General features: G+C 34.8%; 1 protein-coding gene across 13 annotated transcripts in view; it reads left to right on the forward strand.

Moving 5' to 3' along the window:
* The window catches only part of Wdr62 (WD repeat domain 62), a 225,926-nt gene that overhangs the window by 188,323 nt on the left and 18,105 nt on the right, over positions 1-19,498 (forward strand). For 12 of the 13 annotated variants that reach the window (XR_012460107.1, XM_074133282.1, XM_074133283.1 and 9 more), the window contains 6 exons: positions 11,826-11,917; positions 12,970-13,183; positions 16,847-17,062; positions 17,561-17,743; positions 17,930-18,090; positions 18,173-18,308. Coding sequence is in view for 12 of the 13 variants with exons in the window: in XM_074133282.1 (XP_073989383.1) it covers positions 11,826-11,917; positions 12,970-13,183; positions 16,847-17,062; positions 17,561-17,743; positions 17,930-18,090; positions 18,173-18,308 (1,002 nt within the window). In the remaining variant the exon portion in view is untranslated. Of the gene's footprint in view, positions 1-11,825; positions 11,918-12,969; positions 13,184-16,090; positions 16,259-16,846; positions 17,063-17,560; positions 17,744-17,929; positions 18,091-18,172; positions 18,309-19,498 lie in introns of those variants that run through there. The other variant, XM_074133294.1, reaches the window with a different exon arrangement.

The following is a 19,498-nucleotide window of genomic DNA, read 5'->3' on the forward strand; positions in this document are numbered from 1 at the left end:
TAGAAAAAGGTTTATCTAATTTTTAACGTAGTAATAGTGGATCATAGAAATGAATGAAGCTAACGAACTGTACGTGATCAGTAACCTAATTTCCAACATGATGTACCTTTCTACAGCTACTAATGACGACATTTCTTTCACAGCTTGACATTATTTCAACCTTTTTCTTTTTGGTTCTCAGCTTCATTGCTTCATTGTATTCACGTTAAGTGCAACGTAAGCAACGACAGGACTGTTGGGATAAAATACGTTCGTTAATAGTGTGCAATGAGTTAGGAGCAAAAAACCTTTTAGCTTATTAGAAATCTATGAAAGTTATGGTTCTAAACAATATCTTCGGTTGTCTCATTTATTTCGTCATACCTCTGACACTTTAAAAGTTCCATTACGTCATAAATAAGTGGGCCGTAACGATCATTCATTGTAATTATATAGATGTAGAAGTCAGATTTGGCTCTTGATTACTGATTGAAAGATCTGATTGCAATCAACGATTTGTTCATATTACACCTACTGTTTATATAAGATGTTAAAGTATTATCTGTCTTTGATCTAACCAGTCTACCCAGGCGAGAATTTTAGTGATTTTTAATTTGTTGAGTGATATATCGATTAAATTTGACCATTGCATCTAATCTTAGACTTTTCATTGGCAGATGTTTTTTTAAAATAAGGTTCTCGAGTTCGAATCCTGGTTACTAGATTTTCTCTGAGTTTAGAACAGATATATTTTTCTGTTTTTCAGTTGAATAGATTGTCTAGTTTTTTAACGATTCTCGTTAAACTTCTTAGACTCGTAGCTTACATATAGATAGATCTACAAATGTCATTAGATTAGAAACTTTTCCCTCCCTAGTTTCGTCAAATATAATATTAATAGCAATTAAATATGTGATTCAAATACCAAATTTATAGAAAAACACGGATCTTTTAAAAACTTGCCCACTTATTGTGACCTAGGCAGTGAACTATTGGTCGGTTAATAACCGCTCTTAGGTGGTGTTAATAAGAAAATAAATGATTTTGTCGTAGGAGAGTCGATTGTGTAGTCGTTCTGGCCATCAAGTGGTGGGCGCGAATGTAGTCCTTTTCGATAACTCTTCATGGTATCGGCGGGCATAACCAAATAGACTATTCAATTGTTCTTTTTAAACCGTTCGTTCCCCTTCACTGAAGGTGTAGGCCAATTTTTTTTTTCTTACTAACATTTCTTATTTTTAAAAAAATCATCTCAGCCAGTCATAATAATTACAGTAAAACACATTAACCATTAATTTTGTAAAGTCTACGATGTTGAGGCAGTCCACCAAGTAGTGTAGGCAGCCAGTGCTCTCTTGATTATATGTATTAATATAATTTAGTCCGTCCATAGCCTTTTTCATAATACCTAATCTAATTTATTAAAAAACATCCGGTGTACTGTATTTCCTCGCTTGCTAATTCTTGCTGGCTAATGCAATTCAATTTCAATTCCTTTAATTTCTTCTTAGACAATATTAGAGTTGCATTAATTGCATTAATATTTTAATTTTGAAAGTTCGAATGGTCATAAAGATGAGATGAATTTTTTATTTTCTTAATACATTTTTTCCATGTTTTTGTTATATATTTTTATATTAGGCGCGACAACATCCGGAATCATTGGCGACCGGAACCTTTTTTTAATGCACCGCTGACTTCAAGTCAATGCTCTCCCTTTATAGACTATCAGTCTAACAGTGAACTGAATAAAGCATCTAGGAACTCTACTTTAATCTGGAATTCCACCTTGGAAGTCCTGGAACTAATCCCACCTCTCTTGTTACTCTAGTTCGTGGAGGATCGAAGCCTTAAGTCCCCAAAAGCCTCGTAGGCCTATACGTTTTTTTTGTAAGACCAGATTTGTGAATTAGTTGTGCTTTAAATGAACTAGAGTTTGCCTGTATTGGGAGAATGAGGTAGGTGGTATCAGTATAAATGTTAAGTGATTTCAGAAAAAGTGGCTAGTCCAATCCGTACAGCAACGGAGGCTTTTACTCCAATTCGGCAAGTTTTCCTTCAGTGATTCATTTAGCCATTTTCCACTAGTTCAATACAAAACTTTATTATTTTAAATATTACTCCGGATTTGTTCATGGCTGGTTTTACCTTATCTGTGGGTATTCCTGAATCCTGTGGAAATGGGCTAGCCATTCCCATACTAGGCGTTCCAGTGAAGTAGCTCATCTTCAAATCTCCCTAATCAAAATTTACACTAGAAAGGACAATTGTTTTGGGTTAAGCATAGCAATATCTAAATTTTAGATTAATATACTTTACTTGTTACTTCTTATCTCTACGTTTCGTAGATTTTGTTCGTTGATTTTTCTCAATTCTTCAGTGTACGATGTGAAAAAAGCCTAGCTCTACCATTTAGGTGTTGTAGAGGTTTTGACTTGACGGCCAAGTCAGCAGAGTTCTTCCCTTGCGTAATATATTCCTCTTGCGGTCGGTTACCGTGGCGAAGTCTTTCTTCTTTTCGAAATTTTTGCTGAAATTTTAGCTTGATATCAGGTATTATTCATTCTTCACATCTGATCGAACATAAGTTTTAACTGGCTTAACTGATACAGAAATCTGTACTTTTTAAATTTGCGTTATTTTTCTAAAATTTGAGTTGATTACAGGAGAAAGTAAAAAAAAAAAAATTAACCTTAAAATAAGTTATAGGATGGAAGTAAACATTTCTCATTGTAAATGGAATTTCACCAACAACTGTTGTTGTGTCTGTCGTTATTAGAAAGTACAAAGCTAGTGTGCAAGTCGAGGTGGAAGGTTTACAAAATACTAGTTAGCGTTTGGTCTTCTATCTTGGGACCAAAGTGAAAGGAAGCAATAGTGAATTCTGAATCTTTCCGAAATGATGATGGTAAACACCACCACACCCATTCTAAAACGTCTTGTGTCCATTTCTCCAAATTTACAACAGATAAAGTATTGATTATTTTGTAAATATTGATTAGAACATCCACCATATTCAAATATTGTACTATTTGGTTCCAATTGTAAATCATCTTTAAATTATTTTAGTTAATGTTGGTACAGCAATCACAACTAATAATCACATCTGGGATAGCTGTACCTCCTTTTTGTTGACTAGAAACTATATCTTAGTAATTTGAAAATCCCCCTAAAAGAGGGGAAAAAATTCTAAATGAAACCGTAAAGATGAGGCCGGCCATAAGGCATTGAAATATTCATTCTATTTGAATTTAGAGCTTTACCATTTTAATAATAACAATGCCTCTTAGATTACCGAGTGTCATTTATCTTCAGCTGTCTTGCATTATAACTGACAGAAATGAGAAGGTAAAAAACTTGTATTCATCTTCTTGCTGAAACTTTAAATTGTATTATTTCTATTCATTAAAGATGTTCCTTGTTCGGTCATGTTTAATTTTTATGAGATGAAAATTAATAATTCTCTACTCTTTTGTCGTATCGTACTTTTTAATTAATTTTTTTTGTATAAGAAAATTATGGGCAGGTGTAGACCGCAGCTGATTACTCTTAAAGTTTTATTCTTCTCTCCAGATCTACCTGTATACCAATTGCGATCCTTATATTTATATTATATTATATTATATTTATTCATATAATAAGGCAATTTAAAAATTACATGTACATTGAAAAGAGACTCACGTGGAACCCACATACTCGACTGAAACTACAAGACGTGAACAGACGCTACAAGCTACTTACTAGACTACTTGACCGCAGATCCAAACTCGACTTGAACCACAAACTGACTGATTTACAAGACACTTTTAAGACCCATATGGACATACAGATCAGAAGTGTGGGACTCAACCAAATCCTCGTAACTCCAAACGCCTGCAGACACTACAGTCTAAAATCTTACGGAAAATCCTTAATGCTCCTTACTACATCTCTAACCTTACCATTCACACTGACCTTCACATCCCTTTCGTCACTGATCTAGTAAAGTCTAGCTATTCCAAATTTCACAGCCTCCTAGCTCTCCATCCTAATCCTCTTGTACAATAACTCTCCTCTCCACACCTTCCAGACCATCCTCCTCGCAGCTTGAAGCGGAAGTGGTCTAGGTAACTATTGATGTGAATGTAATATCCACCGAGAAAGAGTTTCACCAATGGGTCACCAATACCACGACTTTCATGTGAATTTAACCTGTATGATCAAATTTACTTGATGCAACATTTGTTGTAGTTGTAAATATGGCTAATAAAGTGAAAAAAAAAAAACATTTCGTTGTAAACTTTAATGAAACAAAAAGTGAAGTAGAGATTGCTAATTATACACTTTTTGTAAGTTAGCATACACAATCAGCTGGATATAGCGTGTTCAACATGGACACACTCTAGTCGATCTCCTAAGTGAGTAGTGCACTGGGTGGCTTGCAGAGAGAAGTCTGAATGTTTGTGACGAGCATTGCATTATAGTTTTCTGCATTAGACAGTTTTTTCCGTACAACTCTGTATCTGGTACGCCCCACACCACTAAAAGTTATTCCTATTAATTAATTGTCTAAATATAGTTACTCACAACTAGCTACTTGTAGTAGTAGTGTTGTTAATTTTTTAAAATATACGCTATATTTACGCTATATAAACAGCAAAAGTTGTGTTGATAATTCTGGCTTGAAAACTAGTTTATTGTATAGCATTATTTTTCTAATTTTAATATTAAAGTAACAAACAACAAACAACTTTTTTACTCCTAAATGTTAATACAAAACTGAAACAGGATATTTGCAAATGATATTCAAACGAGTGGATATTCAAGTTAATCGAATTTAAAGATAATTTTAACGCGCAAACTAAGTTATTTTGAAATACGTTAAGCCTTAGGCAAGTAAGGGTTTCGTGATGATTAAGTTGGCATGGAAATTAAGAACTTCAACTATGCACTTAGTGTCAATCATTTACTCAAAATACGAAGGAGAAGACTTAGAACTGGCGAGTTCTAAGAGTACGAGGTACAGTGATGTTTTATCTACTAGTTCTTAGTTGTAAGCTCATTTCACTGATGTAAGTTTATTTAGGAAGCTCTCACGGTAAGGTTGAAGGAATTTGGAGATTATAGGTAATCCGGAAGTCTAAATATAGAGGCAAATGTTTTGGGTGGGTTGTTTTAAGAGCCATATACAGCTTAGACCGGTTCTGATCTTATTTTAATTTATATTATTAAGACAATTTAATAATAACAGTTCGGTAGTTTCAAGTTTTATCTAGATAGACGAATGTTAGGTTAGGATAAGGTAGTGATTGTAAAACCAAATCCATGCCAAAGATGTATCGCGCCTCGCTTGGGACATAACTTATATTGTATGTACTCGTACTTTGAATATAAAGTTAATTGAATCTGTTTGAATTCTGAGTTAGTGGTAGTTGATGTGGGTTTAGCGAACCCACCTCCAGCAACTATTTGGTTTTAGCGCACCCAGTTCGAGCAACTATTTGGTTTTAGCGCACCCACCTCGAGCAACTATTTGGGTTTAGCGCACCCACCTCGAGCAACTATTTGGGTTTAGCGCAACCCACCTCGAGCAACTATATGGGTTTAGCGCACCCACCTCGAGCAACTATTTGGGTTTAGCGCACCCACCTCGAGCTGCTGATTAGGTTTAGAGAACCCACCTCGAGCAACTGATTGGGTTTAGCGAACCCACCTCGAGCAACTGATTGGGTTTAGTGAACCCACCTCGCGCTATTCATTACGCACCCAAATTTTACATTCTTCTACAAGTTTATACGTTAACAATTATAATTAGGGAGCCACAATTGATCTTCTAGTCACACTACTTTTAGCTGGTCCCTTTGAAATCTAGACATCAGTATCAAAAGTGGCTAGAATATTTTTACTTCCTTCTGGAGTCCTTTAAAACAAGTGAATAGTCCAAACTGAATTGTACGTTACCATGCCAGTAGATTATAGAGTGTTACTAAATACCAGATTATTAAAATTACAATAGTAATTGAGAGATTTAATTTATTTGAATGGGAAAATTAGTTCCTTAACTTTTCTGCCATTGAATTTTCTAAGTTAGTGTAAAAAGAGTTCGCTAATATTACGGTTAATTAATGATAATTAGAGAAGTGAGTGCCCTGTAATTAGTGTTGCTGACTAGTCAAAACAGGAGACTGGCTTCACTAAACAACAAACAACAAAACGCCATTTTAAAACTATTAGTCTCTGTGTTATGTCCCAGCTACAAGCCATCAGCGCTCTAATGGTGTATCATATATGTGCACACAGACATTAGTGTATTCGTTGAGACTTGTCTTTAATGTAGGCTTTTAAGTGGGAACTATTATCAGCAACAACATGGCGGGAAAGGGAGTGAAATGCAGACTTGGATGGTGGAAATGGGTGAAAAGAACTTAGAAAGCACCTTACTAAATTATCATGGCACTTCAGTGAAGACATTGCTGGAAATATTTCTTTATTAATATCATGGCCACCTTGATCTTACTTCTACGCCATGAATAATGTATTTTTCTTTGCTATAATAATGCTCACCAAGCGGCACCATTTTAATGGTTATTGTTTCTTCTTGGGTTTTCGTTAGGTTTCTTTCTGTTTATGTTTCCATGGTATAAACATGTATTTTAATTTGAGAATTCTATTCCGAACATTTGAAATGAACTTAACTCCCTCTCCACACATAAATGCATGCAAATAGGATTCCACAAAATAAGAAAATGTCTAAAAATATTGTTCAAAATTTTCAATATTTACGTTGAGCCAGTAGCATTTCCCTTTTGTAGTACAGAGATGGAGCAGTGGATTTTTTGAAGGAACATCGGAAACGGTGGAGATTCCGAGCTGACTGCCGCCAGGCTAACAAAATTCTTGGCCTGTCAAAAACGGCTTCAGCAGGTCCCGGATCCGCCAGTTAGTTCAGGTGTTGAGTGGACATGCGAATTTAGTGATTATCTTTTCAAATGCGGTTAATACGAGGGTCGTTTGAAAAGTCCGTGCAAAGTCAGAGAGATAGCACCACTGGCGCGTATCGAGGTTATGTTTAGTTAGTAGCATCTCTTGGAAGAACACACACCAAGTTTCAGCCAGATCGGTCTATTTCTTTGTGTTTGGCATTCGTTTGAATCGAGGAAGTCGAGTGATTTTCAAAAAATGGACGAAAAAGAATTTCGTGTGTTGATTAAACACTACTTTATGAAAGGCAAAACGCCTCAGGAGACTAAAGAGAAGCTTGATAAACATTATGGTGACTCTGCACCTTCGATTAGAACAGTTTATAAGTGGTTTCAAAATTTTCGGAGTGGCCGTATGGGCACAAGTGACGCTGAACGTTGTGGACGCCCTGTTGAGGTTACTACTCCAGAAATCATTAATAAAATCCATGATATGGTGATGGATGACAGAAGAGTGAAGGTGCGTGAGATTGCTAGTGCTGTGCGCATCTCGAATGAACGGGTACATAATATTTTGCATCAACATTTGGACATGACAAAGCTATCCGCAAGATGGGTGCCGCGATTGCTCACGCTTGACCAAAAACGAAATCGTGTGAAGTGTTGCAAGGACGGTTTGCAGCTGTTCCAGAAGAATCCGCAGGACTTTAAGCGTCGTTTCGTCACTGTGGATGAAACATGGATACATCACTACACTCCTGAGACCAAAGAACAATCTAAACAATGGGTTACCAAGGGGAAATCTGCGCCAAAAAAGGCGAAGACCGTTCCTGCGGCTGGAAAGATTATGGCGACTGTCTTTTGGGATTCGCAAGGAATAATCCTCATCGACTATCTGGAAAAGGGTAAAACTATTACAGGTGCATATTATTCATCGTTATTGGACCGTTTGAAAACCGAGCTGCAAGAAAAACGCCCACGATTGGCCCACAAAAAAGTCCTTTTCCATCACGACAACGCACCAGCTCACACCTCAGCAGTTTTGGTCGCAAAATTAATGGAAATAGGGTTCCAACTCGTTTCACATCCCCCCTATTCTCTAGACTTAGCTCCCTCGGACTACTATTTGTTCCCCAATATGAAGAAATGGCTGGCGGGAAAAATATTTTATTCAAACGAGGAGGTGATTGCAGAAACGAATGGCTATTTTTCAGACTTGGACAAATCCTATTATTCGGAAGGGATCAACAAACTAGAGCAGCGTTGGACGAAGTGTATAAGCCTAAAAGGAGACTATGTTGAAAAATAAAAAAGGTTTACCCCAAAAAATTAAGTAGTTTTTATTTTTGCACGGACTTTTCAAACGACCCTCGTACTAGTCGCTAATCTGTGCTGCCTGTGGTGAGTCCAATGAGACTGTGCGGCACTTTGTAGAGGTGTGTCCAGTTTATTCTAAAACTAGATTTCTCGTCTTCGGAAGGTCAAATGTCTCCCTACCGGAGATTGTAGCATCTGGTAATCTTATCGAACTTTCTAGGTTCATTCATTGCACTGGGCGATTGAGTCGCCATGCTCCCTAGTGTCCTGTTGCTACTTTATTAGTTATTGTACTGCTATCCGGAAACTCTTAGACGGATTTGTTGGTCTTGAAGCCCCGGTATCTCTCATTAGATGTCAGGTGGACGGGGATGCGTTCCTTCCCCTTTTTGGTGGAACCGCCCTTCTAATACAATCTACAATCTACATTCCCCTTACTTACGTAATTCTACAGCTAACTTTTCCTTATACCAAATCAAATTTTAAGATTAACAAAAATAAAGCAGTTACTTCCAATAATAATTTCTAGCTGAGAAATAAATATAAAAAAAAGAGAAGAATTTTAGAACCCAAAAACATATGTGTATAGCTCAAATTTGAAGTTTATGAGACCTTCAACTTGTCTTATACTTTACTTTATGGCAGCTACACCTTCTTTCCCATTCTATATTTATCCTTTGCACAATCCTACATTATTGTTTTTTCCAATTTGTTTGTAATATTTGTATTTAACTGCCCTTGAAGGAAATTAAGGAGTAGTCCAGTGTAATTTAAAAACAAAATGGGCGGAATTGTGTTCAAAAACCGACAAACATATGTTTGTATGTATACATATCGCTAGTTTATATTGAATTGTTGTCAATACTTATACTGTCATGTTTTGAAGACGACCTTGGCACGCTCAGTTTACACAAATAGTTTTTTGTTAATTATCTGGCACATACTATGAGTATTATAGCTTATTCAATACTTTTGTTTTTTCTTAATTAACATTGTACAATCTTCTACTAACATTGCGGCTGGTGAGATCTGTTTATTATGTAATAGTGGATGTGAATCGCCAATCTTTTCAGAAGTAAATACGATTATTGCCAAAAAATTCATACAATTTTACTTGTTATGGTTCTAAAGGTATTATTTTTATTTAGTACCCCTTGAAAAAATTTTTTATTTGCTCTCAACGTTTCAGCAAAGTCGTTACTTGAGTAGAGTAACAAAAATCCATGTTAAAGATTCCGATATGATACAGTTGAAAAAGCATCAATATCATATTTAATTGGCGAAAAGCAGTCTACTTTCAATACTTCTCCCACACAATAACGTTTCAGATGCATTTCTGCTAGAAATCCTCAAATTTGGAAAGGTATTAGCTATGCGGTTAGCGTATTGGATTCCCAAGGGGAGGTCCTTGGGTTCGAGTCCAGCTGCTGGTACCTTAGATTTTCTCTTGCTAGGAGCTTCTTATGGCTCACTGTCCAGTAATGGACAGTGTTGTCAGTAACGAGAGAACACAGTCCGGAGGCCGACAGTGCACTGAAAATAGCTCTGGGCGCCAATAACCTCAGATGTTTGCGCGCCTTAAATCGTTTGAAAAATAAAACAAACAAATGATGGGTTTACGCGCGCTGTATAGTCCTTTGCTGAACTCTTAAGGAGGATCCGTAGACTGGTTGCTGAAAGAGCGCTTCTTTCCTTGGCCATTGAGTGTACCTTATCTTTTCTTCAATTCCCATACGATTTGGGTTCTTATTGTAAATGATGTGAAGACGATGTTCACTAGCCAGTGATATCTGTCATCACTTATGAGGATTGATTGTCGCTTATGTTACTCCTCTAGGAAGATTGCTCACTGTTGAGTAAAAGCTGACACACCACCGTAATGGATGGTATTTCTCTAAAAAATAGAAACATTGAGCCCTAAGGTAAAAAACAATCTGTAGCTAAGAAATATCAGGTGCAACATGCATACTAGTTTGTAATGAAGTTATCATCTTGTGTCAAAAGCTGACATTTTTATAACATTTTTTAGGTACAGCATCGTTTGGAAACTTTAATCCAATTTGGTAAAGAATCTAAAGAGGTTATAAAGACTAGAGTCCATAAAAGTCTATGAAGACCCTTTTTCCACACGATGTTGGTAGTAAATAGTTTGAACAATAAAGTTTAGTCAGAGTAATACAATACCTGGATAAAGAAATTCAATCAGGTTGTTGCACTTCCTGATCCTAGTTCATGGTGATAAATCCAAACTAACCGGGTGCAAAGAGGTAATCTGGATGTTTATATTTCGGTCTTATCTTAGGGCCCAAGAATCCCTTACCTTGAACATCTTGACTTTGCACTTTATCTGACATTATGGGGTACATGTACTACTTCCAAGCTAAGGTAATTTTGGCCTTTATAGCATTTATTAATATTACATTTCTGTGTGCTTTCCTCACTTCTGCTAATGTTTCAGAAATATATTCAAATATTTTGTATTTGTTTTTATTATTTTCTCTCACTTTACTAAAATAAGTGATTTTTACAATTCAGTATTTGTGAGCAGCCTAACTCAAAATCAGAAAGCCGTTCAGCTCCTCTAATCTTTGTTCCCTTCGGAAGCTTATATGTTTAGACGCAACTATTTAAATCAAACACCCAACTGAGTGCCGGTTAAAAATGCCGTTTTTGTGGTAAAATAGACGTTAAGAGTTAAGAGACAAGAGCAGATTGTTTCTTGCCGTTGCGTTGTACGATTTCAACAAACCTACCACCTTAGTAAGAATTACGATTTGCTTAATATTTTAAACCCACTCTTTTACATTAATTTTTATTGTTTCGTAGCCCCTGGAGCTAAAGGTTTACCTAATAATAATTTTTAAACAATTGTAGAAATAAAACAACTTCAGAGCTCTGTTTGGAATGAATCCCTCAAATAAATATGATGAATTCATACTGTTCTTAACTTTTTAAAAGTTTTCCGACTGAATTTGTAAATTACATTTGAATTAAAAACAAGTTCTGGTATAATCATTTCAGTTCATAATTATTTGTTATTTTTCAAACTAAAGATAGTTTTCTCTTTAAAAAATTCAGTTTCAAGCTTATCATTTAGTTCAGCTTTTCAAGAGGAGAGCTATATTTGAGTGAGCAGACTTCTTAGCTTTATAATTTATTCTTTTTTGGGTGGTGAGGGGAGGGGCAAGATCGACTTCTCGGGGTCATTAGCGCTACAAAACTATTTACTATTATTATTCCAATGTGGTTTGAAATTGTGGTCTCCTAGATTTATTATTATTTTCTGTTAAAGTTGATGTCATCGAACTGTATTTAGGTCAAGTATTCAATTACATTTAATTGACTAACTTCTCATATTAAAGGTTCCAAAATGAGTTGCGTAATAATTAAGAATTTAATTTTTTATTTTCTCTTACTTCTAGTAAATTTAGTTGTTGGGATTGTGTCGAATCTATTCTCGAAAAAATATACTTTTTCTTCAGATTCTTTGGAAACTAAGATTACCATAACTATTTTTTTTTGATAATAATTTTATTCATATAATTTCTTCATATTTACAGTTTAAGTTAAGCCACATCTACTAAACAACCTTCATTTTAAGATTTAAAACAACTTGTACTGTGTTCACAGGTGAAACTAGAAAGAGTGTTGGGCTTAACTGTCACTAACAATTGCAGTTTGGACTCCGATCCTAATTCAGAATTAGTTGCCTACCCAGCTGGGTAAGTTATTCTTTAAATTTTAACCTAAAATTACATTAACAAAATCCAAACTACCTACTTATTGGTTTGATAGAAAGTAAAGATAATTATTCATGGTTGATCCTGAAGAAATATTGATTTAATTATGTGATTACTCCTTTAGAACTAAATTTGTCAAGCTTGAGAAACATCTTAGTGTCCTACATTGATTACCACGAACGTCGAGTCATCACTGGGATATTGTCTATCATATTTTCTTCTTCAGCTTTTATGGTATACGTTAAGGCATCAATTGTCTTTCACAACAGTTAGAATGCCTTTCTTCGCCATCTTCTTTTCTACTTAATACATTATACTTAACTGTCTTTGGTAACTGTTCTTATAGTTTGGAAACAGTTAACCATGAGAGAACTAGCCATTCATGGATGTCGGAACAATATTTTGCAAAAGCCTTCGAGTTCACTTGAATTCTGTGAGAAATTTTAGTCGAAAGTTTTGTATAATATATTTGGATAAAATACTGGGTAATTTAGTTTACAGTTTGAGATTGCATCTACGATGAACCATGGTTACACTTTTAATTTTGCCCAATCATTGCAGGAGAGTTGTGATGCAGCCGAATATGCATTTAAAATGTTCTTTTGTGAGTTCATTTAGCGATGATCTCACTCTAGTAACTGATTATTTATTATTTTTCTAGTAAATTATGAGAAAAATCACAAAATGTTTTCTTAATGTGCCACTTATATGCAGATTGCACATTATTAAGTTTGCAGAAAATACAAAACAAAAAAAAATCAGAATAATACAGTTGATACTCTGCCTAGCTGGAATTCTAAAAGTTATCACCAAAGTTAATCTTGCTACATATACTAATATGTCTACAGATTCTAACGTCCAAAAATTATATGCAATAATATTGACATATTTTGATGCTTTAGCATTTGTTAAAACTCCAATTATCGTGTAATAAAATATAAATTTTAATTTTTTCATAATTAAAAATATCCTTGCCTAAATTCTTTATAATATTCAAGACAACAGTTTTTCTAATTTATTAAATTGATTTGCAGATGCACAGTTGTACTGTTGGACAGTGTACGAGGCAGACAGTCCCATATATTGAATAGTTCTCGTAAAACAATAACATGTGTGGGCTTCTCTTCGGATGGGCGTTACCTAGCGACAGGCGAGTGCGGACACTGTCCTTCGTTGAGGCTATGGGATCTTCAAGAGAATTCAATGATAGCAGAACTGCCAGGACACAAATATTCAATCAATTGCCTGGTAGGTATGATTATACATTATATTGGATCTTAACAGAAAGTTTGAGGAATAAGTCGAAATGTTTGTAGATTTATTGGTGACCTTATTAAGAGCTAAAAAAAAAAGAAGCAAGGTTTACTTCATTGTTCTTCCAGAGATTAGGGAATTCGCTGGAAACAGAATGCTCGATATAAATTCTAACATGCCTTCATAATTTCACTGCTTCTTACTTTAGGGTGATATAAATTGTAAATTTTGAAAATCTCATAATTTTTCCTAATCTCTCCTGGTAGAATTTATAGATCCAGACATGTTCCTCTATTCCTAGGAGATTTGTTAGGTGGTAGAGTTTTCTTTTACTCTCTGGAGAAATAATATGGTTGGCGATGTAACACCAACCTTAATTCTTTTTCCTTTCTTTTCAGCTGACCTTTCTCTTCATTCATCGTAAGAGAAAAATAAATATGAAAAAGTGTACAAGTTTTTGAATAAAAATAAAAAATGTATTCATCAAAATTAATTGTTTTATATTGTCCTTATATTTCAGTTGAGATGAATTATTAATGGACTTAGTTTTATCTTTCTGGGTAATGTAATTGCTTTTGAGGGTAAGAGCTTAGAGTTGACGCAATAACTTCTCAACTGTCATTAAAACAAGCTTAGCCAGTCAACGTTTTAACTACTATCTGCCTCTCCTTAAAATAAATAAATGTATACATATCATTTGAACATAGTAATATTGTTTCTCTTATAAACAATGAAACGTAATTATCTAAATTGCGTGCATAAAAAAGTACTGCTATTCTTCAGTTAGAATACTGAAGATGTTCCCCGGCAACAAAAAAAAAAAAACTTTATCTTAAGAACGTACGGGAGGTTTCTGGTTATATAACTCAATGCGATTGAGATCATTTTTAGAAAAACATTCAACCATACGAGGGTCGTTTGAAAAGTCCGTGCAAAAATAAAATCTACTTAATTTTTTGGGGTAAACCTTTTTTATTTTTCAACATAGTCTCCTTTTAGGCTTATACACTTCGTCCAACGCTGCTCTAGTTTGTTGATCCCTTCCGAATAATAGGATTTGTCCAAGTCTGAAAAATAGCCATTCGTTTCTGCAATCACCTCCTCGTTTGAATAAAATCTTTTTCCCGCCAGCCATTTCTTCATATTGGGGAACAAATAGTAGTCCGAAGGAGCCAAGTCTGGAGAATAGGGGGGATGTGAAACGAGTTGGAACCCTATTTCCATTAATTTTGCGACCACAACTGCTGAGGTGTGAGCTGGTGCGTTGTCGTGATGGAAAAGGACTTTTTTGTGGGCCAATCGTGGGCGTTTTTCTTGCAGCTCGGTTTTCAAACGGTCCAATAACGATGAATAATATGAATATAATAGTTTGACCCTTTTCCAGATAGTCGATGAGGATTATTCCTTGCGGATCCCAAAAGACAGTCGCCATAACCTTTCCGGTCGAAGAAACGGTCTTCGCCTTTTTTGGCGCAGATTCCCCCTTGGTAACCAATTGTTTAGATTATTCTTTGGTCTCAGGAGTGTAGTGATGTATCCATGTTTCATCCACAGTGACGAAACGACGCTTAAAGTCCTGCGGATTCTTCTGGAACAGCTGCAAACCGTCCTTGCAACACTTCACACGATTTCGTTTTTGGTCAAGCGTGAGCAATCGCGGCACCCATCTTGCGGATAGCTTTGTCATGTCCAAATGTTGATGCAAAATATTATGTACCCGTTCATTCGAGATGCCCACAGCACTAGCAATCTCACGCACCTTCACTCTTCGGTCATCCATCACCATATCATGGATTTTATCAATGATTTCTGGAGTAGTAACCTCAACAGGGCGTCCAGAACGTTCAGCGTCACTTGTGCCCATATGGCCACTCCGAAAATTTTGAAACCACTAATAAACTGTTCTAATCGAAGGTGCAGAGTCACTATAATGTTTATCAAGCTTCTCTTTAGTCTCCTGAGGCGTTTTGCCTTTCATAAAGTAGTGTGTAATCAACACACGAAATTCTTTTTCGTCCATTTTTTGAAAATCACTCGACTTCCTCGATTCAAACGAATGCCAAACACAAAGAAATAGACCGATCTGGCTGAAACTTGGTGTGTGTTCTTCCAAGAGATGCTACTAACTAAAAATAACCTCGATACGCGCCAGTAGTGCTATCTCTCTGACTTTGCACGGACTTTTCAAACGACCCTCGTATTTCGGTATGTTATTAATTTTTAATTCGAAAACAATTTCGCAAAGCATCTGAAGATAATGTATGCTTTAAGAGGATCTGAGATGACTGGGATAAGCGTGCGCGTTGATCCAAACTTTCAATCAGAACTGGTAATCAGTGGCATAATTCCTATTTGCCTCTTAAGGACTGAGCTGTATAAATGTCAAACAGCTAACAGAAAAGAATAAGGCATAAAATAAAGAAACTTTGTTAAAATAAAGTTAAAAAATTTTACTGTAAATTTCCCTTATTTACAAATCTAGGCAAGACAGGGAATTGAACCTAGAACCTCTTATATTTTTTAATGAAAGGATTTTAATTTTTTTACGAAAGAATGAATTAAAAAATCAAAAAATACTTTCAGATTTTTTTTTAATCAAATAATATGTTAATAAGCAGTTAATATGTTAATTTCTGGGGTCTAAAATTTAGCGAAGGGTGCTCAATTTTCAAGTTCTACTGGTAAAAAAGTAATGATTGAAACATCAGTTTTATAAGTTGGATTTGTATATTAAACATAGCAACAAAATAATTTATTTTTGTAATATTAATATTACTAATTTGTTTTATTTAATTTAATGATTAAAATTTAAAATTCCTAGTTAGAAATACTTTTTAAATGTTATATGAAATATTAGTCACCTGTCTGTAACCTAAGAGAAACCTTCTCACATAACGTGTTAGTCCTAACATAGCGGTGGTGGTTTTTCATGAGATAGTATTTTGCCAAAATACTTTTAAGGTAAATCATTTTGTAGGAAACTAATAGATAACTTAATGAAAACTATGAATAATAGTAACTACTAATCAACAGCAAGATTACATACAGTGCCTGTAAAGGATAAACTTGGTAAGTTATCTAGTCGAGCTGCTCGACTATCGTAGTGCTTTAAGAGAAAGTATATATATTAATATATTATGAATTATGACATCTATAGAAAAAAATCTTTTTTGTTCCCCCCAGTAATTAATGCGTAACCTATAATCACTTCAACGTTAATTTAAAAAACGAAATTATGAAAGTATTTTTGAATTTCGCTAGTTCGTCCTTTAAACTTTCAAAATTATACAACACTGGATCACGATTCTTCCCGCCTTCATTTTATTCAGCACTTTCAGTTTCTCCAGACGATTATAGTAACTAGAATAACACCTCATTTTAACTGATTCACGACTTTCTTATGCTGTTTAAACTTCTTGAATGCTTAAAGTTATTCAGTGTTGAACTTTGGTTGATTATAATTAGGAAGTTTTTTGTCTGCAAGCTGTGAACATTATATTAGTTTAAAATTCATTTATTTCAAATTTAATGAAAATGTAATTTTCAGCGATACTAGTCAGCATTATAATTTTTTTGCTATAGTTTTATAACCGAAAATAATTCCAAAAATTTCCTCTTTTAAAAACTAGTAAAACTTTTTCAATTTTTTGTTTTCAGGCATTTTCTCCTACCCAAAAATATGTTGTATCAGTTGGCTCCCAACATGATATGATAGTTAATGTTTGGGATTGGCGAGCAGGACTGAAAGTTGCATCAAATAAAGTTTCCACTAAGGTTAAAGCAATATCTTTTGCTGAAAATGGTTCCTACTTTGTGACAGTTGGCAATAGACATGTTAAATTCTGGTACCTAGAGTACCATCGTGGGTCTAAGGTAAATTTTTTAAATTATGACCACTTATTATTTTTTAAAAAGTATTCATAGTGAGAAGGAAAAGCAATAATTTTTGACAATAGAGGATACGTTATAAGGAATAAGTCATAGATTGGAAATGGTTCTGAGTTGGAAGTTAGCTGTGAATGATAAGTTTTCAATTTTAATTTACTGCAGAAAACAATGAGATGTCTACTGGGGAGGTAGCGTTCATTTTTTCTAAGTGTGGTGGACGGAAAAAGTTATTAATCTTTATCTTAAAATTAAATTCCACATCAGTGATCGTATCTCCTCATTTATTAAGTTTATTATAATTTTCTTTTGTACTGGCTTCCCTTATATTTTCTCTTGCTACAAGCCTTTTACAGCTCATGGACAAGATTGATTTTAACAAGAGATCACTACGGAGACCAATATCCTGTGATCTCAGATGTCGCGCTTTAATTAAAAAAAACTAATCCCTGGTAACGTCCTTTTTTTTATTTTTTTGTATTACAGTATAAGGAACCAGTGCCATTAATGGGTAGATCGGCAATCCTCGGAGAACAGCGTAATAATGATTTTGTTGATGTCGCCTGTGGAAGAGGAGAAACTGCTGACTCAACGTACACGATCACCAGGTCCGGTCTACTTTGTGAGTTCAACAACAGACGATTGTTGGACAAATGGGTGGAACTTAGGGTTGGTATTGTTTTTAACTACTCAGTAGCGATTTCTTGAAAACAATCTAATCTACAATTTATTTATTTTTTCTGCTCTTTGTTTCTGTATAATCATATTCTCTCGCCAGGATTCTTATATGTACTTTAAAAACCTCATTGTCTTAAAACTAAGATATAGGATAATAATTTATTTGAATTGTTTCAGACAACGAGTGCCAACTGTATGACCCTTGGAGAGCATAGAATATTTATAGGCTGTGCTGACGGAATAGTCAGATGTTTTGATCCCCATACTCTTCAGTTTATTACAACACTTCCTCGAACACATTATCTTGGTGTAGACGTTGCTCAGGGTTTAGATATTAGGTTAGGATTGAAGGATAAATTACCCTTTTTTTTATTTATTTATTTTTTTTTAAACTGAAGTTAATATAAAATATATTTTCAGTCATATGTCTTCCCACCCGAAGAAAGCCAAGTACCCAGATGCCATTGCAGTCACGTATGATGAAAGAAATATGAAACTTACTTGTGTATACAATGATCACAGTTTATATATTTGGGATGTTCGAGATATAAAGAGGGTAAGCAGCTTAGTAAATAAATTTTTAAAATTTAAATGAGTGTGGATATCAGTGACTATGTCTTCATAAACTGCTTACTTGCACCCAATTCAAATAGTTGCACTCAAATAGATCTCTCTATCTTGATAACTGGACCTTAGTTCTGTACAATCTTATCGCTTAAGACCAATATACCCACCCATGTTCTAAATCACATTACTCTATAGCACCACACTCAGCTCCAGGACCTCATGAATCACAGGAAATAACATAAGCTAAAGGATCAGTAGTACATATCTCAGTTTAAGCAATTGATGACAGGAAATATTGATTATAAAGTCGAGAAAGATTGCCTTTATGCAAATCTGAAAGTTGTGCAAAAACCCATCCATGGCAGACGTCACCACTTGATTTTAAAACTTTTTCTTGTCACCAATTTCTTTTGACCCAAGAATATTTAGAAGCAAGGGGTTCCAAATCTGGTGATTAGGGTAGAAGTCATTTTCGAATCCCTCAGTTTTCCCATTGTCTAAGCACCTGCATGGTCTGTTGCTTAGCTCTAATGAAAGATGATTTTCTATTTTATTATTCTCTCTATTCAAGAATTTTAACGTCCAGTTTGTCCGAAAGACTTTTTGGATTCTTTTTAATGTGGTATTAATATTGTTACTCTAAGTGATGGCATTTGATTCTGGTCACCATCAAATGTGGCACCCATCTTTCTCAAAGCTTCCTCTCTGTTAATTCTTCATGTTAAATCTTTTAATTCTTTTTTCTGATACGTCTATTAATTAGCTATCTCATACATCTCTAATTGCCAAATATATCTCTTCTCAGAGTTATCTTCCGTTGCAGTTTTGGGCCGTACTTCACGCAGATCAACTTCTAGAGAAGAGTGAACTAGTTTGAATTTAGGCACCAATTTTTTCACTGTTGATTGTGGAGAAGGCTTCTTAAAAACCTTCAAATTTTGGAGAATTTCATTCAAAGATAGCCCGTTCAAATTACTTTTGATGGGACGTAATAACTTTATCCATTTCAACGAACTTTTTTATTTTTCTAGGGAATTCGTAGTAGTAACTTTAGTGTACCTTGTATTTCTATAACGCTGTCATTCAGGGTTTCACTCGCATAGTAATGGGCTACAGTACCCACGTTGAACCATTGGTTTTGATTGTTATATATATTTGTTATATCTTAAATAACGTTTA

The sequence above is a fragment of the Rhodnius prolixus genome, unplaced genomic scaffold, assembly GCF_049639745.1.
Source record: "Rhodnius prolixus isolate KJV_2025 unplaced genomic scaffold, Rpr scaffold_10, whole genome shotgun sequence".
NCBI lineage: Eukaryota > Metazoa > Arthropoda > Insecta > Hemiptera > Reduviidae > Rhodnius > Rhodnius prolixus.